This window comes from Vanellus vanellus, assembly GCF_965231255.1.
Source record: "Vanellus vanellus genome assembly, chromosome: 1".
Lineage (NCBI taxonomy): Eukaryota > Metazoa > Chordata > Aves > Charadriiformes > Charadriidae > Vanellus > Vanellus vanellus.
In genome coordinates this window covers 38,851,196-38,876,992 of record NC_138905.1, presented here as the reverse complement: position 1 = coordinate 38,876,992, position 25,797 = coordinate 38,851,196, and the positions used below count along the sequence as shown (strand labels likewise).

The window sequence follows — 25,797 nt, the reverse complement described above, 5'->3', positions numbered from 1 at the left end:
TGGATTTCAGTCTCCACCCATGTAAAATAACATCTTTGATCTCTTAGGTATTGCACACCGGGGTAGCTAGTACAGATTTTAGTCTGAGTGGGATTCTTATTCCATGGTTTTCTTTTACACACATTGCTTATTTTGCAGTTGCATTCTATATCTGTATCAAAATTCTCACACAACTACAATGTCTTATCCAGACATGACTGGTCTAACTGAACAGATTCAACTGTACATGGACAGTTACTCAGAGACCTGCTTAACAAAATTCTCAATATAAATGGTTCTTGTAATAGTTGACTATGTCAAAGTGTAATTGAAAGTATTTATAGCAAATTTCAGGTACTTTGAAATGTAAAATGAATGCGTGTCTCCTGAAATACTAAAGAAAAAATGTTTTAAATGATCGTGGCAAAACAGTAGCAAAGGTGTAGCAAAAAGTATACCTCAATTAAAAGAAATTTTTATTTGCCATTAGTTTATTTATGAAAGTCTGTTTTCTCACAAAGGGAAGAAATGTGCTTCTAAAACTCAACAGAAAAAAATCATTAATAAATTCCTGAAGAAGGGAAAAGCCTAAAGCTAATAGATGAGTGGGTGTGGAGCACTGCAAAATAATTTGTAAATCACAGAATGAGATTAAGATTTAAACTTTTCTTTATTTCTCATGGCATGCTTTTTTGAGGAGGTTCTTCCTCCCTAGGTTCTTGTTCCTTTGCTCTCTTTCAAATGCTTTATTTTTATATTAATTTTTAAGTATTTTTAGCTTCTAGCTCTTCTTTCTTCCTTCTGTTTTTCCTTCCTCTGTTGTCTTTCCAACTCTTCCCTTCTCAACAGTTTTATGTGTCTCAGAGCTGTGTTCCTGAGAGCCAACCATGTAGGTGAGGCCAGCAGCTGGGTAGTACATGTCTTGTACTCCCCCAGACTGTCCTCTTCTTTGCCTTTATGTCTGTATTGATCAGATGTTACTCTGAAAAGCAAGAGAGGGACAGAGCAGAGGCGCTGCAGCACAGGGGGTCTACTTTCATTAAACGTGGTTTCCAAGAACTATCCACAATTGCATCACAAGAAAGCAAAGAAGGAAAATCTCAAAAACATGAGACCCCAAAACATGGTAGTTTGACTATATTTCTTCTCCAGATGGAAGTATGTTTTCAGCTATTTTTCTCTTTTTTTCCTGCCAGCTTCCCAAACTGAGGACAGTTTTACCTCCTGATTAACCTCATGGCTATCACCCTTTTTTGAATATCAGAGTTCTTTGCTTTCATGGCAAAACTGGCCTTCTTTCTGAATTCAGGCCACATGCATGCCATGTTCTTGGATAGCTCACATTTCTGCTCCCTGGAAAGAGCATTGAAGAGAAGGGTGTAGCAATTTGACCTTTGTTGCATTCTGCCATTAATTTTCTTAACTAGGGCTAACCAGACGACAGACATCACAGACCAGTCTCCTTTCCAGTCATTCACTAAGATCTATAAACTTCCAACTCCCACGTGGCAGGGCTGCTGTATGATTAATAACTTCTTATTCACTTACTGTTGATAGCAGAGAAACATCAGTATTGTGTCAACCCTTAGCAAATACTGGCTATTACATTTTCAATTAGCTTGGTGGATTACTTTTCATCCTTCACTTGAAGTCTTGTACCCTGTCAATGCCACACCTGTGTAAACGTTGTCAGCATTAGATCCCAGAGGATTTTTTGTTGTTCCAAAAATATTCCAGCAAGCAAGCAAGGGCTGCCACTCTTCTGCTGTGCAGTGGCAGCTTACATGCTGGCCCACTGAATGCCAGCCAGAGGCTTCCAGTGGGGTCTTGGGAGTTAGATGCTTCTGGAAAAAGCAAGTCATGAAGTGTAGTTGATGTGAACCGTGCCAAAACACTGATGATAACGCCCCAAGAAGGAATACAAGGCCAACACTAAGCATGAAAATCCCAGTATTCTTTGCTGAATAAACGCTACTAATTCTTCTCTCTTCTGATTCTGTATTTGTACCATTTTCTTTATGTGAATAGGAAGGAGGAAATAGGAGGGAGTTGGGGTGAGGGGAAGCTAAAGGCCTACCTAAATTTTCTGCAAATTGTGAAGAAACAAAGTAGCTCCAAAGATATTAGTGTTTCTCCAGCTCTGCTTTAAGTACCATGTTCAGCATTCAAAGAAAGAAACTCTGAACCTTTGCTAGTGATGCACATACCTTTTTCCCTTTTAAAGTTTTTCTATCTACAGAAACAGCAGTGGGTACATTTGAATTTTCTAGCTTGTCTCAGGTTAGTTCTAGTAACATTTACAGAATGTGCATCCTAGACATTTTCCACACTCGCTGAGCCATTCGAAATGTCATTACCCACAGATCTAGGAAAAGTTGCCCGCCAGGCCAGACGTCATGGCTGAATACCAATGTCATAAGATGGGCAAGGGAGCATTTGTTATTTTGATCTGAGGAGAAATCTGGCATTTTAAATTTTAAAATATCCCTTCATGACTCAGATACTACAGTTGATTGCTCTCCTGTTGTGGTATTTCTTTGATAATATGTAAAGAGCGTGCGGGAGGAGTACAGGAGCCTTTCTTGTTGCTGCAACACCTGTTGGGTATTGTTTAAGGAAAATACATTGTATTTAAGCTTACCCATTGACGAATTCTTCTCCATTTCTGAAAATTGTTTGGTGAGACTAGAATTTCAAAATAATGCAAATGACTTCATGCAATATAATGAAATCAAATTTAATGGAGTTATTATTCAACTTAGTTGATAATTCAGAATTCAGAAGCTATTTTGGATTCTGTTACAGAAGCTTAAAACTTGTCCATCAAAAACAAGGGATATATTTCAGGTTGTCTTAGTAAGACAGCTGCTTATCTTATTGTAACTTTTGATTTCTCTCACAATTCTTTTACAGAAGTTTGGTTTTAAAACTTTTGAATTATCTTTGCTCTAATATATATCTTCCATTCAGTTCAAGAAACAGATGAGTGCCAGTATTTATACAATAGTAGTAACTTGTCTTTTCTCTAATAATGTACTCTTGCAACAAAGAAGACCAACAGCCTCCTGGGCTGCATTAGGCAGAGCGCTGCCAGCAGGTTGAGGGAGGTGATCCTTCCCCTCTGCTCAGCCTTGATGAGAGATTTCTGGAGTGCTGCATCCAGTCCTGGGCTCCCCAGTGCAAGAGGGACGTGGACATAGTGGATCGGGTCCAGTGAAGGGCCACAAAGATGATAAAGGGACTAGAGCATCTCTCTTATGAGTAAAAGGCTGACAGAGCTGCGACCATTCAGCCTGGAGAAGAGAAGACTCGGGAGACCTTACCAATGTATATAAATATCTGAAGGAAGGATGTAAAGCAGACGGAGCCAGGCTCTTTTCAGTGGTGCCCAGTGATGGGACAAGAGGCAATGGACACAAACAGAAACACAGGAGGTTCTTCCTGAACATCAGGAAGCACTTTTTTACTCTGAGGAAGGCTGAGCACTGGCACAGGTTGCCTGGAGAGGTTGTGGAGTCTCCACCGTTGGAGATATTCAGAAGCCATCTGGACACAGTCCTGGGCAACCTGACCCTGGTGGCCCTGCTTGGGCAGAGGGGTTGGACAAGATGACCTCCAGGGGTCCTTCCAACCTCAACCATTCAGTGATTCTGTAACAAAATAACCTGTAGTTATATTTTAACAGGAAAGAAGATTAAAAGATTTTTAAACGGAGTAAAATTTAGGCTTAATAGAATGAGGGGAGATTTTCTGTTGACTTCAATGTAATCAGGTTTTGGCAATATAAAAGAAATTGCACGAGAGGGGTTTGGTTTTGTGTTTGGTTTTTTGTTTCTTTTTTTTTTTTTTTTTCAAAATAATCCAGTAGAATATGATTAAGAAGTGTATCTGAAATATAATCCTTTGAAAATGTTGTTTGATTACCAGTCACTAGACTGAATGTGCTGTTTTTTTCATTCCCTCTTTCATAAGAAACCAATTGCATCCCCTTGGCATTTATTGCAGATGAACAGGAGAGCTCTGGAGCAATTATTTATACTGTTGAGCTCAAGCGCTATGGTGGGCCTCTTGGAATTACAATCTCTGGTACTGAAGAGCCCTTTGACCCCATAATCATTTCCAGCCTTACAAAAGGAGGATTAGCTGAAAGGTAAATTGGAAAGCAAATTATTTTTAAACGTTCTTTTTGTCAAGATAAAGATCTATTTTGTTTACCCGAAGATGATAATTTTCATGGTTTAGGAATTTATTTTTTTATAATTCTCCAAATTTGAGTTTATAACCTTTTTGTTGTTGTCCTTTGATCATTACCAAGTTCAGGAACATGAGCAGTATCTTAATAGGATGTTCTTGCACATACTATACAAGATAGAGCAGAGGTTTGTGGTCCTTATTATAAATCACCTTGGAAGGACTAGTCAATCGAACTGCTCAGTCACAGGAACCTGCATCCTTTTAAAAGCAATAGCCTTGTATAGTACAATAAGTAAGGAAAGCACTTCATGTGTCTAAGTTTATCTGAACTTACCGTGCACACATACTGCATCTGCATGTGCACTTACATACGCCATACCGAGCATTATCCAAGGAGCAGAAATGCTCTTCATGGTAAGTGATGGATAGAGAATAATGAAAATACTGAGGTTTTCTATCGCCTGGTATTTCTAAGATAGGTAGAGTCATTGCAACTGGTACCTTTCAGAGAGAACTTTCAGCACACAAAACATGATACTGTGCACAGCCAGGACAAATAGTGTGTTTACACAAAGAGAATTTATTTTCTTCTCTTGATATGATCCATCCTGAAAGCCACCTTGGTGAAATAGCCAGTTACTTGCTCATGCTGCCGTTATCGTTTATGTTGTGAGACTTCTAGAAATTTGACTCATTTCAGAACTTATTGAGCTGTCTGAGATTGCTCTTAAACAGATGGGCTGCAATGCGTATCACCCATAGGTGATTATCTCAACTACCGCAGTAACACAGAACTCCACATCTCCATGCCTTAGCTCTGCTATTGTCACTACAACAAAGGGGACTTGCTCTAAGTGTTTCTAACAAAAAGAATTACTCTAACACAGCTGTAAAAGCAAAACGAAAGAAAGGGAGATGAGACTTTCATGCTCCAACTATGCAAAGAAATTGCCTTTGTTGCTTTTTATGCTCTCTTCTCAATGTTTTACTTCTTTCTCTTATTGTAGGACTGGGGCAATTCACATAGGAGACAGAATCCTAGCAATAAATAGTAGCAGTCTAAAAGGAAAACCTTTGAGTGAAGCCATTCATTTACTACAGATGGCAGGAGAAACTGTCACCTTGAAAATCAAGAAGCAGACAGATGGTGAGTATGGCCAAGGGTAGCATCAGTGGTCTTTAATGTGTGTGTTGTTACAGATTAACAAGCATTTAGGCCATCCTTGGAAAAGCGTCATGTCAATAGTAAAAAGCATATTCTTAGAACTGCAGTAAAGCAATGACCACCACCCCCACCCCCTTTTTATTTTATAATCCTATTCAGCTACCAGTCCCAAGAAATTCTCTGTCCCTGTGGGTCACATAAGTGAACTGAGCGATGCTGAAGATGAAACCTCTGCTGCACAGAAATCTGGCAAACTCTCAGACATCTATTCCACTACAGTCCCAAGTGTTGACAGCGCAGTAGAGTCGTGGGATGGCTCTGGTATTGATACCAGCTTTGGAAATCAAGGTACTATCAAGAATGCAATAGATCTTTAAAGTAGAAATTATCACCTTCATGCTTAACCTTCCTTTGCCTTAAAGAGAACTTCATCTGTTCCAACTTTAAACCTTGTACTTTGTAATGTGCTGATGTCTCATTATGATCACACACCTCACCAGGCAGCATGATTTCTTACAGTTGGCTGGCCTCAGATTCATTCTTTCATGACAATATGACATGTTATGAAGCATTTATCAATACATTAACAGACTTTTGTTAGCTTTACTGACATCTGAATAGCCCGGTCCATAGCTCATCCACAACTAAATGAGTTTATCCTTCACATACAGATCAATGCAAGGCACAGAGCGCACTGAAGATGCTCATGAGTTTGATGCCCATATGCAGTAATTTTTAACTTACAAGAGATTTATTATAAACTGCTGAAGGGGGAACATTAGGCATTGCTTATGATTTGTAAATCTTTTGCTTCTTCCTCATTCCTGCAGTTTTAACATGTAATTTTCAGCTCTCAAAAACAATCATTCCATTTAAAGACATGATCTTCCTTAACACTATATTTTCTACTTCTGTTTGACTATCATTTTATATCTTCAAATAATCACATTTTAATTTGTAAGACAGATTTATTTAGGCAGCGAGAGATACAGACATCTTGTAATGTTCTAGATAAAAAGAAAAATAACTTCCACACAGCTTCAGTGTTTTATTTAACTCTCTTCAAAATTTTTATTTCCATAGTAAAGCAGGTATTCCCACTACCTGATAGGTATCTGGACAGGTAGATCCGTACCTCAAATAATTTGTACTCGCTCGCTCTGGTTGCACACGTTCTTTCAATTTTATTTCGCTGTTTCTTTCTGTTGCTTTCCAGGAGCGTGGGTAGTAGCTCATGGAGAGCTGTTTTGTACCCTCACACAGAGAATTGAAGCCGAGCTCTGCCCAGCAGACTTCCCATATAGACTGAAGTTCTGTGCTGATTACTTTCATTACTATTCTCTAATGTGCCTGCTCACTGATAACACTGGAGTTGCTTCTGGAAAGCAGAACGTTTCCTTTGAAACCTGCTGAGCTACTTCAGATCAGGAAGTAGCTGATGTCACAACTACTGGCCATGTTTTTTCTGTTCTTTAGTTTTTAAGTATTCCTTAGCCTTACTGCATATATTTGGCATCAACTTACTTTAGACAAGATGGTCTCAATACATTTAATTATAACTCCTGTTTTCTACATTTTACTTTTAATTTGCAGTAACATATAACATTTTATTTAGTACTCAATACATTGGGCTATGTTCCCCCTGTATAATTTGTATTTCACTGGCATTAGAGTTGGGATGGATTTGTCCCCTTTTCTGTTTTTAACTGTTTTGGTCAGTTTATCAAAAGAAATCATGTTAGATTTTCTTCTGATATTTTTAAGTTCTAAGGAGAAGTATTGCTGAAAAAGTGCCAAAATGATAGTTTTCATTTCCTGGGTGAAATGATGACATTTGGAGCAAATTGTTCAACTGTGGAAAGGATTGAGGCCCAGACTGCTTTCCAAAGTCCTGATGATTTGGATGGCATGCCACAACTAAACCAGTATCTCGAAGCAGATTTTTTTCTACCTCCCTTGAAAAAATCAGCTCAGACTTGGCTGGGTACATGGCACTTCTGCTAACCAGCCTGAGCGTAATCAGATTTGCGCCCTATCCCTTGCTGTGGTGCGAATATGACCCACATTTCTATTAAAGTTCATTCTGTCTTGACCTGTCAAGTTGAGTTTGGCTTCTCTCCAAACCTTTCTTGGCATAAGCACATGCTAAGCAAATTGAGGAGTTTGGGGAATGTTTCTGGAGCACCAGATAATACTTTATCCTATTAGTGACTAATTTAATGCTGGTGAGCAGTCTTTTCTCTCCTTGAATTAATACCTCATTTTGTACCTTTGTCTAATGTGTCTGCTTTACTAATCCGGAGCCTTTCCCTCACAGCAGTCACATTTTCGAAACCAAAACCCTTCCTAGAATCTGGGGGTGAGTTAATGTCTGCCAATTAGCTGGAAAATGCACACAACTCCCTAGTTACATGGGATTTGAGGGAGACGGGTCTAGACTGATTTATGGAAGCAAATTGCCCTCTTTAGAGAGGTGACAGCAGTGATATTTGTTAGTCACCAACAAAATAGTACTTCCTAATCCAATATGCACATCAGAAAACACCAACTCCAGAGCTAGAAAAGGAATATGTCAAGGTGAAATACATATATAGCAGCTCTACTGTAGTGGATTTTGCTTACCAGATCAGCATCAGCTTGTGACAAGTCAATCCATGTGTTCTTGATACATCACTTGGAATACAGACTGTCGTATTCCTACATGGAATTCAAATTACACATAATTCAGTTAAAGGAATACTATTGAATTAATATCAACATTGCTTGTAGCAGAAATAAAGCACCCAGAAATAAACTCTTCAGATATAAAGGCCATCATAAAGGCCATCTTATGCCACTTACACAGCTTTGAGGTATTAGGAAATGGTTGATAGATAAATCACTTTCTGCAAGGCGAGATTTCCAAGGGTGTATACTGGTCCAGGGCATGTGTGCCTATCGTGAGATGGGCCTTTTCTCAGCTCCCGGAGCCCTAGCAAAAAGCAGTATCGCTCGAGAGCCTCTGCACCATGCCAACGTTTGCATCTAGGTAGCCATTATACAGATTGGTAGTATCATGCGTAATTGACACTAATATGTCACTAATTTTTGGCTTCATTGCTTCCAAATTTGAGAAAGTTACCAGGAGGAAGAAAACACTTTCTTGCTAGTCATCTGAAAAGTCAAGTTTATGGGTTTTTTTAATGCATCCTTGCAAACTCTTTTTTCAATAGGTCTGAAGTGCAGTTTTCGTAATAGCTTAGGTTTAATTTTGGGCGTGTTGCACATCATCACGTTAGCACATATTTAACGCATCCATAACACACATGATTTATTCACTAGTATTCAATGTATGATGTCAAATTGGAAATTGATAAATTGTGAGGGTGTCTAGAACTAAGTATCAGAAGCAGCTGAGACACAAACAGTAACAGATGTTAGATACATTTAGGTATTTTCTTAAATATATTTAAGATTTTGCTTTCAGTGGACTTTCACAAGAGAAGCTCTAGAGCACACCTAATTCCAGGCACAATTTCGGTCATAAATGATCTGACTACTACTGCAAAAAAAAAAAAAGGTAGCAATCATGAGTCCACATCCAAGTTCTAGAGAACCCAGCTTCAGAGATGTGCTTTTCTGTCATTGTAACATATACAGTGCTGTAACTATGTAATTCATCTTTTTAGGACATAGCTATCAGGCTTCAGGATACAACTTCAATGCCTACGAATGGAGGAGTCCTAAACAGACTAGTTTGTCCCCTCCAAGCAAACCACGAAACCACCCATTTCATGATACAGGGCTGAGTGATGACGAATGGGACCGACCTGCAGCAAGCAGGTAAGTTCCCATACAAGTTTCTGTTTTCTGATTTGCAGCCGTAGCAGTGCCTCAAAAATGAACACTTACTGTCTGTAACGAAATTATGTTTTTCTAATGCACCTGTAACAGCTCTTCCTTTAAATATGAGATACAGTATTTAGACTTCATGAAACTTATTAGGTGACATTTATGGAAGATTATGATGCCAAAACCAAGACATATATTTATTTTAAGTTACTTCAGACAAAAAATCACAGCATTTCTCTCTTAAGAATAAACAAACAAAAAAATTAGGGTATTCCCCTGGGTAAGCTTAGAAAAAAACTGCTCTGTTTTCCACTGCACAAAAATAAACCTACAAATAAAGTGGCTAAAGACAACTGGCCTGTTAATCTTTTCTCTTCCATGAAAATTCTTCGTTTGGGTTTGGGCAAAGAAACAGAAATTACAGTCTTCCATAAATGCTTGAGACATCTGCAGTGATTCAGTAGGAGAACAAAGTGATACAGGTAGAAATGCCTTGTCCAAAGCTATAGTAGTTTGCCATGCATTCATTCCTCTTCTTCTGAGAAGTAAATCTCCTTTTCAATGAACTTCTCTGCGGGCAAAAGAACTTCCTGAGGGAAAAATGCTTAGTTGACAATGCTTGGAGATAGTAAAAGACCCAAAAGTCTTTTATTCTCTATTCTAAGGATGATCCAGCAGTGGAACCACTGGTAATTTGGGTAATTCCTGCCAGAGAACAGTTCTTTCTCTGACAGGGGAGGACAGAGAACACAGTTAGAAAGCTTCCGTGTTCTTTGTACCCATCCTCAGGACTTGCAGACATGCATGTCCTTCATTAGAAATACAGTTTCTTGGTGTAGCAGCACAATGAGCCTGAAATCCCAGTCTGTGAGAAGTTCAGGTTTAGTACTAAAGAAAACCTTTCTGGTTCCTGTATAAACATACTGGATAAGTAAATCCATAAGGTCCGGTCTGTTACCTTTGAAATACTAATCAAGGTAAAGCTTAGATGCCAATGCTGCTTTTCAGAATCTGAATGACAAATACTCTGATACGGCAGATTGCCCAGTGGCATATTGTCTGGAGACAAGTCTGGCAAGATGATAGCTAAGATTTGGGCAAGAGTGAATTCTCAGTCCGTATCCAGCTCCTTTGGTCCCTCTTGGCCAGAAGCATACTAGAAGTTTTCATGGACTAGTAATAGACAATATTTAATAAAGGAAATGACCATAGTTTTTCTTCATTCCTCCTATTCTTCATAAGTTAATATCTTTAATTTAATAGCAGCATCTTTATCCACAGTTAAAGCCCATATTTTGTCCTCAGATGAGATGCAATCATAGATTCCAGAACACCTAGTATTTTGCAGTTACATAAGTAATAGGCTGGAAAAAGGGGATGAGCAGTGAACCGGGAAGCTGGATTGTAAAATAATCTTCTAAATTAAAAGGGTGTATTCTACTACCATTTTCAAGCACTATTCAACAGAAAGTATGTTCATTAAAGAGTCTTCTTCTACTTGTCACTGTGACTTACACCTGAGACATATGACATAAATTAAAATAATGATTATTTTAACCCTGTATCTGTAAAATAGATTATGCCACACCTGATGGTGTTCCTATACCAAGTGCTGGAGTATTTGAGAAGGGTGTGTCTATTCTTCCAGCCTGTTAACCAGAAAACCACCTTTTCTCTGCCTCTAGCTAAGCAACTTTTCTTCTTCTCTAACACTAAAAAGTAATTTTTTCTTACCTTTATTTTGTGTAGCACAGCTTCCAAGAATATGTGGCAACAGAAGGAGACTGAGACATTGGGAGAGAATCAAGAAAACCATTTAAAGCAAACTTCTGTAGAAAGATCAGGGGGAGAGAGCATCAGGAGCACGAAGAAAGAGAGCAAGATGTGGAAAGGTGCCTCTGGTGGGCAAAGGAAAGGTGGGGGGCAGCTGGAAGAGTGGAATACTTCCAGGTAGGTGACCAAAGAGTGCATCGGAGTGAGATCCGGCTGGGCTGAGGAGGGGATGGGGGCAGGAAGGGTGAAGAAAGGAAAGACAGTTGAAATGAGAAAAAGGAGAAAAACAGGGTAAAAGCAGGAAAGACATCATTAACATGCTGTTAAGTGACAATGAAATTTCAGTTGGCAAGCGAATGAAACCAGAGAGCTTAAACCACTCTGGTGTCTATCTGTCACTGGCAGGTAGGTCAAGTCTGTTATAGTTCCTGCTCCAGGGAAAATTTTTTGCACATTAAAATAATACTTACAGGAACGAGTCTGCCACATCCTAGAATACCCTATCACCTCCTGAATTTAAAAAAAAAAAAAAAAAAAAGATTTTGTCTCTCATATGGCAATAGAACCCAAATCATAGGCACCTGTGTCTTCATATCTGTCCCACTACCTCTCCTTCAGCATTTTTGTGCATCTAAATTTCTGACAGCTCTTTGAATAAGCATCAGAAAACCAAATACATTCGTTATAGGTCAAACAATATTTCACATGACATAAAATCAATCTCTCAGGTTTTAAGAAAAAAAAAAAGCATCTTGATGCGAAATTATTTTGGTACCTATGTTTTTTCTGGTGCAGTAGCTCAGCTACAAATCAGCTTATTCATGTGGCTGTAATGGGGATGCAAAAGTTGAGCACACCAGGAGGCAAGACTAGGAGAATACGCAAAAGAGGAGGTGAGGGCAGAAAAAGGAATTGCTTCAGCTAAAAAGAGTTCCAGACAAATAGGCATCATGATTTCAGATTTCACAGAAGTTGGAGAGTAAATGGACCTCCAGTTCTAGGAAATACAGTCTTTGCTGTCATGGACAATTACCTCAAATAATCCTATTCATTAATTCAAGTTCTATTTTATATTATAATATTAGTATGCAATATAAAGAAAGGTAGCGTAACAAAAAAATTAGTCTATGTTCAACATCGGCTATTAAAACAACCACTTAGGTTTATTGAAAGAGCTATTTTCAGAAGTCAAGGATCTTTCTAAAATCATGTTTTAAATACTTTCTTATCTTGCCTGGGAGGAATTGCATCTGTGATTTGAGTAGGTATTCTCACCATTGCTGCATCTATTGCAATATCTTAGAAGAGACCCTGATGCTAGATGGAGAACCACTGCAATAAGAGATTGAAATGGCTGACCATTGTCTGCTTGAGTGATCGTAACTGTAAGAAAGCATCTCTGAGGCAGAGTATCGTGTGTGAAGCATTCGAGCTGTCGTCCGTTGTGCTGGGCAATTCTCCTATTTAAAAGCTGTTCTGTTAACAGTGTTACATTCCCGCTATTCTCAGTAATACATTGTTTGTCAAGCAAGGCCTCAGATGCTTCCATAATAGTGTTTGCTCTGTTTATGTGCTGTTAAGCACCACTAGCTGCAGTCCATGGGCAGCTGCTCCAAAGTAACAGCTTGCTGCCACTAAAAGGGCAAATTCTCATTCTTTCCTTCCTCAGCCTTCCCCTGTGCCTTTCACATAATCAGCCCCCTCCCGCGCAGCAGCTCTGACGCTTGTGTGAGCCTTCATTGAGCCGATTCCCCTTGCTAAGACGGCAAAAAGCCTCCTGCTTCCTCCCCATACACACACACACTGTAATGGTGTTGCTTTGGGCTGTGTTGCCGCAGTCCAGAGTTGTCGTTTTTTAGCAGACCTCTCTTGCTGGGCAATTTCCCTAATCATCACTGTCACCAACATCCTGCTCAGGAGTGCGAGTAATAAGGCTTCAGTGCATTTATGAAACACCAGAAACCTGAGTCTCCACGCGAGACAATTGCCTCCCCAAAAGTTTCTCCGTGTTTGTGTATGAAATGACTGGTGCAGTTTATATGATGGCAGTCAGGTGAGCTTAAATTGATAATGGTAAATGCACCTTAGGCTGAAGGAATCAGGTAAAAAGCACCACCGCCCCTCTTTTGCAAAATCCAGTTTGCAAAAATGAGGGCTCTTTTCATATTCCCTGGGAGAAGTCTGTGAGGTTGAAAGGTTTTATTGCAAATATTCATTGCACAGAGCAGCTCTGCACACAGCTACGGGTTGATTCATTAGTTTTCATAGGGAGGTCCCAGTTTCAATCCAGTAAAAATGTGTATTGAATTGTTCTTGGAATCCATTTATCTCCTTACTGAACAACTCGCTGCTCAGATCCTGCCAGCTGCTAGCGACTGCCGGGTTATGAGACGACTTTTCTGTCATGTGCTCTGCATGTTCATCCAGCCTCTCCCGATCAGCGACTCTTCCCCACTCTCCTGCCCACCTACTGTAACGTTCTGTCATTCAAGTTGCAAATCTGTGGCAAGGCACGTGTGTAAAATATATTTTTTGAGGGAAAAAAAAATCCACATTTTTTTAACCTCTCCTTGTAAATCTAGCTTTGCAGGTACCCATGATAACACCGAGGCTGACCAGGAGGAAAATTTCTGGTCTCAGGCTCTGGAGGATTTAGAGACCTGTGGCCAGTCAGGAATTCTGAGGGAACTAGAGGTAGAACAATCTTAACCTTTCTTTCCAATTATAGAGAAATATAATAGTTTTGGTTTGATTTACTTTCATTTTATTTTCTCCTTTTTTTTCTTTTAAGTTGCACTAATCACACCAATTCATTTAAAAGCTTTAACCCCTCTCCACAGGACAAGGCTGACAGGCGTCTGTGTTTGAGAAACATGACTCTCTTGGTACCTACCCTTTACCTTTATATTTTTGCTTGTGCAGCTGCCTCCCCCGCCCCTAACCAGAGCTGTTTTCTGTTGTACAATGCAACCAAAATTCTATAAACATGTTCACCCCAGAGCTTTGACTTGCAGCTTCAGCTGTGCATAACCATTGATGCTGTCCGCACAGGCAGCAAGTGGCGTGGAACTTCTTAAGTGGGCATAACCTTCCTGCAGCAACGCATCCCATTCTCTGACAGACGCTTTCTGCAGCTTTTCTTAGCATGTTGTAGGTTGTCTTTTAAACTGAAACTTAATTTGATTAAGATGAACATAAAAGAAAATCAGCTTTTCAAATGTTTACCTATAATCTTACCACTCCGCAAAAAAAGCTGCCAATGCGAGAAATGCCTGTTATATCGCAATTTCTTCGCTACGCAACAAATTTTCACATTTCATCCTGAAGTTAATTGCAAATCTAACCATGCTTCATGTTAGATTGTAAAGGGGGTAGAGGGGGAAGGGAACAGAGACAGAGTAACTTTGAGTCTTTCTTTTTCTAATCACCTTTTCTCAAAGTTGTCTAATCAGAACAATTAAGATTATACTGCCACTTAAAGCTACGGAATGAAAGTCCTAAAATATTTTCTTTTATGTTCTTTCAAATTCCTGGAGCTGCATAACTGGCAGAATCTCATTTTCATTTTTATGTTATATAAAGTCCTTTAGCAGCCAGGAGGAATGTGAATGGCATAACTGGGTGAAAGTTTTTCAGTTCAGATTAATTTACTTCCTCAGATTTATGGTTTTTGTATTGCATGTATGGGTAGCAAAAGTGATTTTCATGTATTTGTTATTGCAAACCAGAGAAATGTAGGAGAAAATGTTATACTGGTTTAATTCCGTAGTTAGATATGGTTCAGTACTGCAGGCTTCTCTTGCCATTTTAAATATTCAGAGCACAATAAAAGGATATGAAAATAGATCATTCTGAAATGAAAATAGATCATTCGTGCTGGCCAGAATGCAGTTACTTCAACACATTGAATTTTCCTCGGCCTTTCGCAGAAGTGAAATTCAGAACTGTAGATGCTGTACCATTTATAGCATCGCCTTGTTGCACAACCCACAGCTCTGAAATGAAAGCAAGACTCATTCAGTATGACAGGATGCTGAGAACGGCGATGCCTCTATTTTATGAAGTGCCATTGCGTAGTCAAGGACTCCTTATCGTTTTTCATTTCAAGGTCCTCAGCCAAAGAGCAAAGAAAACTGTTGTTTGCCAAGTGCTCTGGATGCTTTTGCGCCATCAGGCAGTAATATCAGTCATTACTGAGCACAAGAGAGACTGTTAAGGCTGCAATATATTATCTTGTAGTGAAAGTAGTGCTGGAGCTGGGAGAAAGAAGGATGACAGACATGCTCACCAGTGTCAGAAGCAAATGGGTATTTGCCTGTTTTCCCCTTATTTTTACCCCCTTCATTTTTACTACACATTTTCAAGGTGGCCGCCTGCATCCTGTCCCAGTCAGAGTTCAGGTTATGGCCTTTTAATTTCCCTTTCCACTTGTCCATCGGCCCCAGGGAGAATAAATAGGAAGTTCAGCATACCTTACCCCAGCAGTGGCACCTCTGTACGGTGGCTGCACCGAAGTGTGTTTGCCTCCCATTCCCCAGAGCAGAAAGTCTTCCGCAAGGGAGGAGGCTCCTTGCTGTGCACGTGTGCTTTTCACGTCAGTCCATTCCACCCAGTGGATGAGATGACTCCCGTCATCGTCTTTCAAGATTTTACCCTCCACGTATCCTTGCATCTAACAGAAAAGGCTAGCTCTTACTCAGATTATAAACAGCAGTGAGACAGGGGCTTGTATCTCTCAAGTATCAGTGCTAAGCTAAGGCAGTTAACTCTTGCAATTTGGGGGTTATGCAAAATTTCTTTCCGGGCAGTGAGCTTACCTGCACTGAGCTTTCCCTGGCCCGGGGTGGTATCCAGGCACGCTCTCTGCCAGTGCCCACTCTAGAGCTGCCTACATATTCTGCTGACTCACATTTTTTTTTACCTTGCACACACAGTCTGAATTGCAAATACCTTCCTGTAGCTCCAATTCCAACAAATGCGATTATGCCACAACTTAAATGTCATTTCCATTTCCATGTAAAATATTTTTAAAATTAGCAATTCTACTACACGCTCTTCAGTCTGCCAGGGGACTAGCTTACAAGCATAGCCATTCTAGTGCTCAGTATTTTAGTTTGAAATGCCATCTGAAAACTTTTGCCTATAGGATTCTGTTATTGTTGTTGTGTTTTGTTGTGGTCCTTTATTTTATAGTGACTTGCAAGCAGATTGAACATCTGTCCTCTTGCCTTTTGCTGTGCCCTGAGTGATTGTGTTTTAACAAAGAATAGTTTTTTCCTACTGCTATGAATTAACCACTTACTTAACTCACATTCTGTGTTAAAAACTAACCTGTTCATTAATGCTCTAGGCCACAATTATGTCAGGAAGTACAATGAGTTTGAATCATGAAAACCCACAGCCTCGTAGCCAGCTGGGAAGACAAGCCAGCTTCCAGGAAAGAAGTACTGTAAGGCCACATTACAGTCAAGCTACTCGTAGCAACACATTGCCGTCAGATGTGGGGAGAAAATCCATGGTTCTGAGGAAAATTAAGCAAGAAATGAAAGAGATCATGTCACCAACTCCTGTGGAGTTACACAAGGTCTGTAATTCTTCTTCTGACAGCTTTGAAATAATATATTCAGCATAGGGAATCTAATTATATGGCAATACAGTAAGCACTTTTTGTAATGACTCCACAGATGTAATTTGGGGGCCATGCATATTAGTTCTTACAAACACATTAATGATATATCCTTGTGGGGGAAACAAACAAATAAGATGCATCCTTGTCTACTATTTTGTTTTACAATAAATCCTCAAAAGGGACTGCTCTTTCGCAAGGAGCATCCACTGGTAATTTGAATTGACAATACCAATAACTCATCTCTGCAGAATGTGTTCATTAAGAAAGCAAAGTTTAATTTCTAGAAAATATATTTCTTTAGGAAATTACTCAGGAGGGTTTGGGGCTCCCATTGGTCCTTTTTCAAATTAACACTCATTTTGAATCAAATACATGAGACTCGATGTACATAATATAGAATGTTATTTCAAATTAGCTGTTGCTTCTCTTCTCCTTATAATTCCTTTGCTCTAAAAAGGATAAATAATCTTCAGCCCATCCAACTTTTCACTGCTGAAGGCTGTTGAAATCACCTGGTGATTTGAAAGTGGGTCTGCACCCCAAGGAAGTTCTGGATAAAGTATCTCTAGATATGCACAGCAAACATCCTGTTGGTTTGTTTCAAGTCCAGTGAGGTCATAACAGCAACCAGTTTCCAAAACTTTGGAGGATGTTATAATGCTGTTCTCCTTGATGGGAATGAGCATCCCATCTCCTGCACCTATCTTAGAACCGTCTAGGTTTAGAAGGGACCTTTAAGATCATCAAGTCCAAACATCGACCTAACACTGCTAAAACCACCACTAAACCATGTCCCTAAGCACCATGTCTACCCGTCTTTTAAATACCTCCAGTGATGGCGATCCCACCACTTCCCTGGGCAGCCTGTTCCAGTGTTTGATAACCCTTTTGGTGAAAAAAGCAAATCTTCCTCTTAAAGGTCTGAGATCTTCCCAGAGAGGAGGCAGAAGCACAGAGAAATTTCATTAAGAGGTCACGTGTTGTCAGTCTCAAGAGAGTTGGCTTGGTTTCTAGTCTCTGCAGGTTTAACTAAGTTTAGTTTGTACTTCATTCAGTTTAGTTCAGTGAGATGAGGACTCACCGAGTATGGGCTAAGTGACTGTAGAAGGTAGTAGAGAGTGGATCTTATGTATGGAAAATGAATCCAATGCCAATGTAAACAATCAATAGGATGGGTTGTCATAGTTTTAAGCTATTCATATTTCCAGCTTGATGTGAAGTGATTAATGGAGTTAGTTACTGTGCTCGGTTTTCCTGAGCGGCGAGTAAAACAAAACTACGCCTGTAGGCATTTCATGGTGTGCTCACATTCAGCAAAGGCACAGTTTTCTCCTATGGATTATAAAACCAGACTTTCATGATTGATAAAATAAATCCTTTCCTGCAAAGGAGGAGTCAGATTTCTATTAATGAGTCGGTATTCTATGATAGCTGCTAGCTCTTAAGAGTCCTCGGCAGTAAAAAATACCCTGTCCTTGAGTTTCTTTCTCTTCAATTGGCTATTTTTTTAAGGTTGCTGTGACCTTCTGTTTTAGTACTTTCAAGTTTTTGTTCAGACAACATACCAGCTTTTCCCCTGTCTGCTGAAGCAGTGTTGCGTTTGCTAATACTGTCTGTTCTGTCATCCAGAAAGGAATAATTTCCTTTCTAAAAATCTAAAAGTTGAACCCGCACCAAGAACTTTCCAAATCCTTATAGTCATTTAAGAAAAACAGAAACCAGTGACCGGTTTTAGGGTCTGATTCACCAAAGTGGGCTTGTACCCCTATGGTCGCAGATGCAGGTTAACCCAAGCATCATGGGCTGCTTTCGTATTCATGACCATTTTAGTAAGTTCTTGTATGTTAGTTTTGTTACTGGTTCTTGTGTAGCAGTGTGCCTGTTACTTTCTCTCTCCTCCTTCATTTTTCTATTAGACCTCTAGTTTAACACCAATAACCTGTTTGGTTTACATTTCTCGTGGACAGCTTGTCCAATGATAGTTATCCAAAAGAGCTGCAATGCCACAGGAATTACTTCACTTCTCTGTCAGAGAAATGCCTTGATTTAAGTATTTTTCATAACAGATCTTGCTGGCAAATGTGCTCTGCCCTCTGCAGGCAAATGTCTTAATCAGCTGGGCCACTGACAAGACAAGCAGCAAAGTCAGAACTGTTTTGGAAAAATGTGATGGTATAAACATTAAAAATGTGATGGTATAAACATTCTTTGAAATACAAGCTAAGACGTAGCTTGCCTAAGACTTACCTCAGCAAGACATTCAAGCATGTACTTGACTGTGTGCTGCTGAGCTTTCCCAGTTTCTTCAGCAGGACAGGTCAGGTGCCTATTTACTGCCTTGATGCGATGAGTCTGCGTGCCTGTTGAGTCAGGGCCAATGAGCCCTATAGATCAGAATTTATACCTTAAGTCTGATTGCAGAGAATGGGCCAGCTAAGGTCAGTGTTCCACCATTTTTTCATAATCTGATTGTGAGAGCAAGAATATATGATTCTACCAAAGAAAAAGCCACATGTGAAAATGAAACGCATCAATAGCTGGTCTGACGGTATAGGGTAAAAGAGAGTAAGACTGGATAAAAGCTGCTCAGGCTACAAACACAAACGAGTAAGTCTAACGGAACAGATTGGTGAGCAGATGACATTACTAGCTTGTCCTTCTCAGATATATACCTGTCAGAAAGGTAACACAGCCCTGAGGATTATTTTGCTGAATGCTGCAAACTTTGCAGCAAGTTAACCTGAGTTCTTCACTGCTCTTTCTTACTTCACTGCATTACATTCACCGAACGTGTACTTGAACTGTCTTTGTCCTGAGAAAGCTATGATAAGTGTCGTACAAATCTCTTCAAACATTGGTTCTAGATGGTTTAATAAGTAACATTCAATTTAACTAGACAGGATATTGCTGTTATCAGTACCCACATTTAATTAATGCCTTTAATTGATTTTATCTACCTAGGTAAGCATACAGATTAATATTTTTCTAAAAATCATAGCGGATGATTTTTTAAAATTTTCATAGCGCACACATTCCTCTGAGAGCAAAAATATGCACTAGACATCTGATAATTTTTCAATATTATTATTGTGAGTAGTCATTAACCTAAAATTACAGTCGGTTAAAATACCTCAATAGCTGATCTGTGCAAGATGTATGAATTTAAATTAAGCATTTTCTCATAGATTTGAGAGGGAGGAGAGGCATAGAAACAGACTCAAAACTTGTACGCCTCTGTTTAAAATTTGTAACTATTTAATTGCTTATGAAATATGAATTAAATTCCCATTTCAGCTTTCTTCTTCCCTTAGGCTCCTGATGTAAATTTAAAAGTCTAACAAATTGCCCATAATGGAGATTTTCCTATTGCGATCAAACCTTCCAAAGACTTGTGATCCAGAAGTGCAGATAAAACAGCATGATTTAAGTGTTGCGTGAATTGCCTGCAATCTCATACCCTTCAGACAGGGCTGCCCTCCTGGCAAGTGAAGATGAGAAACCTGTGTGTTAAGGCTTTGCCCATACACTGTTATTAAATAAGAATCTGGGTATTTGAGATAGCAGGGTTTTTACTCTGAGATGCTCTTTTAAGAATATAAGCTGTCCTAAAAAGAAGCAGCCCCAAAATTACAACCTATAATACAAAAGAAAGTTCTCTGCAGCTGACTTGCACCTAAAAAAATGTGCCAGCTGTCAAACATGCAACAAAGTTAAATCACAAGCACATCTCTTAAGTGAATAATTATGAATTTCTTTAATTTCCAAGCTCCTGATAAATAAACCAAAAGTCAGAGAAGATAGCCATAAGCAAAACAGTTTTTAAAAATCTTTTAAGATCTGTAGAGCTGAAGAACCAGAGAAATGACAAAATATTTTTTTACACATAAATTCTTATTGCAAGGTAGTGAGTAATTCCCTTCCAGAGTGCTCAGTCCATATAAATCAGGAAAGTCCAACCTGAACAATAAGGGGGGGCAATAGAAGACTTTGGATGATCATTCCTAAGTCTGCTTCCCTCTGTGCCCCACTATTGCAGTAGTTCCCAGTGTCCTGCAAACACAGGTCCTCACCTCCACAGCAGAACTCCTCTTTCATGTCCCCTATCGTTTGCAATGCTCCATTTTTTGACTCAGCAGCTGGGCATGAAGTAGCATGTGGATTCCCCAGGTGTTATTATAGACAAGGTAAGGTGAGCTAATGTGGAATGGCACCTCCTTAGATCTGTAGAACAGCATTGGTATGTATTTTGTTTGCTAATAGACCACTCACTAAAAATAAGAAAAAAGCACCACTGTCCTAGACCATACAAACAGGGCCACCATCTGTAGTACATGCAGAATTATTCTCCACTGTAGCTTGGCTTTGGTAAGGTCTTGACTGGAATAGAGTGTCCAGTTTGGGGTCTGAAGATTAAAGAAGAATGTTAACCTACTGAACAAAGTCCAGAGAGAAGAACAATCGTGGTTTCACATCGCTGCAGAGATGGAGAGAATAAAGTGATGTTGTTCTCTGTAGATAGCAGCAGCGTTAACTTTCAGCAGGGGTGATTTAGTTTAGACCGAAGGAAAGCATCTGAAGCACTGGAAAGGATTACTTTAATAGACTGTGGAGTCTCCATCCCTGGAGATTTTAAAAAGCAGGCCAGATAAATGTCTCTCAGAAATGGGTTAGATGCAGTTGATCCTGCCTTTGGGCAAGAATACAGTCTAGATGACTTCAGAGAGTCATATGTTTCATATGTTTTTGTAGTTCATCTGAGGTTGGATCCAGCTCCACTTAACTCCAGTGCCTGAAGGAAGAGGAAGGGGAAAAGAAAAAGTGGAAAGGGGAAGTTCCTTTTAAAAATTGTACCATCTGTGCTAGAACAGTGCATAGTATTTTAAGTAAGTCTTCTCTTCTTAGGCATTGTATCACATTTTTACATTTAGGTTTCAAGGCTTCTTTAAGAAGCAGTTAACATGAAACACTCCTATCCTTTGTGACAGTGTGGGAAAAAAAAGTTATATCTCATTTGAGGTGAATTTCTGTCTTGGTCCAGTGCTAATTATTTTTCATTCTTGCTAGGAAATGTACAGAAATATGTCAATAACATATATATCCCTCCTTTACTTATTTACTTATTTTTTTTAGTCTTGCAGAATGGTAGTCTTACAGTACTTTCATAGCAGCTTCAAACATATGTCAGATCAAAGCCATGTTTTGACATGCTATGATATCACAAACAAAAGCCTCTGTTGATAACAAATTATTAGAAGTTTCCAAGAGTCCTGCTGGTACAGCAGCTGTTGATACAAATTAAAATCATTCTATGATGAATTATTTTGGTTTTGCAGATAGGTTTTTCAGTAGCTGAAATGCCCATTGACTCCTCAAATTCATGCTGAGGTGGAGGAAGTATGACAGGTTCAGCATGGGGAAGATGGGAGAAAATAAAGCACAGCAGTCACTGGGAAGTTTAAAATTACAGCTCATACCCAAAAACAATCACTGGGAGAAAGCCTTCAGCTTAGTTAATGGGACTTCAGGTGTGGCTTTCTGCTTTCCCGTGCTGTACAGAGGGAGAAAAACAACAGAAGAGGAGGAACAGGTGTAAAGTAAGGGACAAATACTGTGTGTGGGCATTTGTGCTTACCCTGGCATGAGATAGATGTGTTCACAGCAGCCCAGCGATGCATTGTCCAAATCTACAGATAAAGCGGTGCTAATGCTGCAGCAGCTGGCATTACATCTTACTTCCCTCAACTGTTGCCCAGGATAGCTACCAAACTTAGCAGTGAGTCTGTTTTCATTCTGGTTAAAGCACTGTTGGTGATACATCACTGAAGCCAAGTAAATTCAAGAAAACTGCAGACAGCAGAGGAAAAAAAAACACACACAACTATCTGTGCTCTTTGTTGACCTGACCAAATCCTTCACTCCTTTTTGAGACAGCCTTGTCTGTTCTTGCTTACCTTTTCACAACAGCAGTTAAGGCAAGATCTCAGAAGCTTTCTCAAGGCAGCAGCAGCAAGTGTCATGCCCCAGCACTGCTGTGCCTTGGCACTCTTCTATGAAATTCTGACCAAGTCCTTGACAGCCCAATCTGAATGTAGTCTTCACCCTGCCTTGAACAGGAGATTGGACTAGAGCCTTCTCGAAGTCCCTTCCAGATTGAATGATTCTGTCATTCAGAAACACCAGAAAGGAATTCAGCGGCTGGCACGCATGAGGATGCAGCATATGGAGCATTACTGATACCCAGCCATTACAAAATTACAGAGCACTCTTAATGTTGTCATTTTATTAGCCAAGGTATGTTTTACATCAGTATTTTGAACCCAAAGTGAAAAAATTATAGCAGTAAAAGCCTTGCGTTGACTGTGTGACTGTATCTGCACAGATATTTTGTGCCAGCATCAGTGTGTCAGTCAGATGTCACACCATTGACTCACACAATTTACTTGCATAAGTCTGCATTCCTGATGTGAGAGAAGCAAGGAAAAAAAACCCAACACCCTCACAGAAAAAAAAAAAAAACAAACCCTAAGCATACCACATGCCTACAAAAGAGTCTGACGCCTTTTCTATCAAATAACTGACTTCACAAAACTATCTGGAAGGACTTGTTTACTGAATACCTGAAAAACCTTCTCCTAACAAACAGTTTTATTAACTTCTATTTCCTGCTTTTGAATGACTGTCTCTTGGCTATGTGACTGTAAGAACGCTGCCCGCAAGCTTTTGCTGAAGGAGCCTTCATTCATACTCTCTTAAAAGATTGCATTATAACTCTCATACTGAGCACTTTTGAGATTAGGCCTTACAGGGAGGACCACTGCCTGGCCAAAACCAGGCTGGCTATGGTGCATTTATGCCCTAGGGAAGTTTCGGAAGACACGACACCAATTGAGTGGTTGAGGCGACGTCTTTGTCCCTGAAGCAAACCTGAACTTAATTGGATGACCAATTGGCTGCTTGTACTTAGATCCTGGCAGAGAACAGGGTAGAAAAAAGCTTAAGACTCCAAAAAAATAAATGACACCACAGAAGGTGGGATAAAACCCGCAAATTGCCAGCTGGCAAGCAGAAGTGAAAAGGGCTGCTTATTATGGAAAAATAAGGAGGCTTCTGAGAATATTAATATCATGTCAAAAGGGCAACAACTCTCATACAATACTGTAAGTACCAAACAGTAGGTAAGTGAGCTCGCTAATGTGGCGAAAAATAAACCAAAACACACTAGGAAGAAAAAGCCTGCCTAGTGCTTGTAGAAATGGGGACAAACTTTTCTTCCCCTCCCACCCCCCTTCTCATCATGTCACACCACCTCCACAGGTAACTTTGTACAAGGACTCTGATGGAGAAGACTTTGGGTTCAGTGTCTCAGATGGTTTACTGGAAAAAGGCGTGTATGTTAAAAATATTCGACCAGCTGGCCCTGGCGATCTGGGAGGTTTAAAACCATACGACAGACTTTTACAGGTAATGCTTCTGGCTCCACGCAGGTTTAGCATGAAGGGCCATGACATGCGGATTACATTGTAAAAAGATTTATGACCACGCTGTGGGGCATTTGTGTTGCTGTGTACACAGACCTGATTGTAGAATTGCATAAAGTGTGTACGTCGCTTATTTGGAACAACTTATTATCTACATTGCTTATTATATCTTAAATTCTGAGCAGTACTGTTCTATTTCTGCTGGGAAAGGATGCACGTAGGGGGACAGAACAGACGAATTATTGTAATGGCTCTGCGCCAAAGGCCATGTAAAACACAGATGCTCAGTAAAAAAAACCAGCACTTCATAGTGACTGACTTTTATGCAGTGGCACTAAGGCTAGATTTTGCTGTAAAATCATATTCAAAGAACCAAATTCTTTCAGAATGTTAGATATTTCAGAACTCCAAAGGAGACGTAGAAATGCTCACTGGAAAGCTGGAATTTCCTGAGGCATTTCCAGACAGATTTGTAATTTTTGCTGTTCTTCATAGAGATTTGAAAACTGTTTCTGTGCTCAATCCAAGTTGTTGATCGACATAGTCATCATAGAGTAATTCTTACTGAGCACCACACTTCCCCCACTGCCAAGTTGGATCGTGACAGAAAAGCTCAATTTTTTTGTCACCTAGCCCAATAAAATACTATATATATTAATGAAAACCAGAGAAGACATGAACTGAATTGAAATTTTAGATGTGATCTACTGCATTTAAATTAATGAACACCATGAAAGACAGAATAACTATGTGCTGTTAAATGTCATTTATGGAGTGGGCATTGTAACAGCTGCCAACAGCCATCAGGCAGCAGTGTAAATATGCGCCCTTTAGCTACATTCTGTTAAAGGGTGAGTAGAAAACTTACTGCTGTCTTCAGACCAGACACCATGGTTAAGAAGTCTTGTATTGGGCAATTCTCTCCCTAGAATATTTAAGTCAGGTTCCATGCTCTCAAGGATAAATCTGTTTCTCTTGTGATCTCATTTCTTTTTCCTAAAACAAAAATCCATCTTCTAATCATTCAGGTAAACCACGTTCGCACCAGAGACTTTGACTGCTGTCTAGTTGTGCCCCTCATTGCAGAATCTGGCAATAAGCTGGAACTGGTGATTAGCAGAAACCCACTGGCATCTCAGAAAGGAAGCTCAGAACAACAGACCGCAGCGAGTGGGGAGTGGAGCGATCAGAATAACGCCTTCCTTCAACAGAGCGGACACGCTGATGTTAATACAGAGACACGGGATCCTACAAATACATTATAGCAGAACACCATTTTAGTGGGACATTTGGTAACGAAAGACAATTATGGTGCTAAATCCCTTTAAGATTTCTCTGACGCTATATAGCACTAAAAAGCACAGGAGGTCAGTCTTTCTGTCTCAAGGCTTATATTAATTCATGGTTACTTAATTCTTCATTAAGTCAAGTCATTCCATTCTAAACAACCTAGCATTAATAACAGTATGAAAAAATCGTAAGGGCCTTTTTCCCCCCCACATAAGAAACTGGGGAGATGTTTTAAACACGATTTAAGTGTTCCTCTCCCTTCATCAGCAGCTGCTGTTTGAGGGAAAAGCATGGACTTAACCCCTGCTAATGATGGTGTCTAGGCTGTGTTGTTTTTAAAAACATTTTATCAGAAAGGTGCTGTCTAATGGATGAGGAAGAGTGGAAAACTGCACCAGATTTCCTTGTGAAATGGCTAGATAGGTGATTTGGGGGAACTTTATCCTGCTGGCAAGAAG

At 39.7% G+C, this 25,797-nt stretch overlaps 1 protein-coding gene across 11 annotated transcripts in view; it reads left to right on the top strand.

Annotated features, from left to right (window-relative positions):
* The window catches only part of GRIP1 (glutamate receptor interacting protein 1), a gene marked incomplete at its 5' end in the record, with an annotated part of 345,717 nt that extends 320,393 nt beyond the window's left edge, over window positions 1-25,324 (top strand). For 6 of the 11 annotated variants that reach the window (XM_082498476.1, XM_082498472.1, XM_082498471.1 and 3 more), the window contains 9 exons: window positions 3,985-4,129; window positions 5,181-5,336; window positions 5,505-5,686; window positions 9,007-9,160; window positions 13,525-13,636; window positions 13,783-13,827; window positions 16,293-16,526; window positions 23,886-24,032; window positions 25,078-25,324. In XM_082498476.1, coding sequence (XP_082354602.1) covers window positions 3,985-4,129; window positions 5,181-5,336; window positions 5,505-5,686; window positions 9,007-9,160; window positions 13,525-13,636; window positions 13,783-13,827; window positions 16,293-16,526; window positions 23,886-24,032; window positions 25,078-25,314 — 1,412 coding nt within the window. In that variant the 3' untranslated portion in view covers window positions 25,315-25,324. The remainder of the gene's footprint in view (window positions 1-3,984; window positions 4,130-5,180; window positions 5,337-5,504; window positions 5,687-9,006; window positions 9,161-13,524; window positions 13,637-13,782; window positions 13,828-16,292; window positions 16,527-23,885; window positions 24,033-25,077) is intronic. The other 5 variants (XM_082498468.1, XM_082498474.1, XM_082498473.1 and 2 more) reach the window with 1 other exon arrangement.
* Window positions 25,325-25,797: the final 473 nt, after the last annotated feature.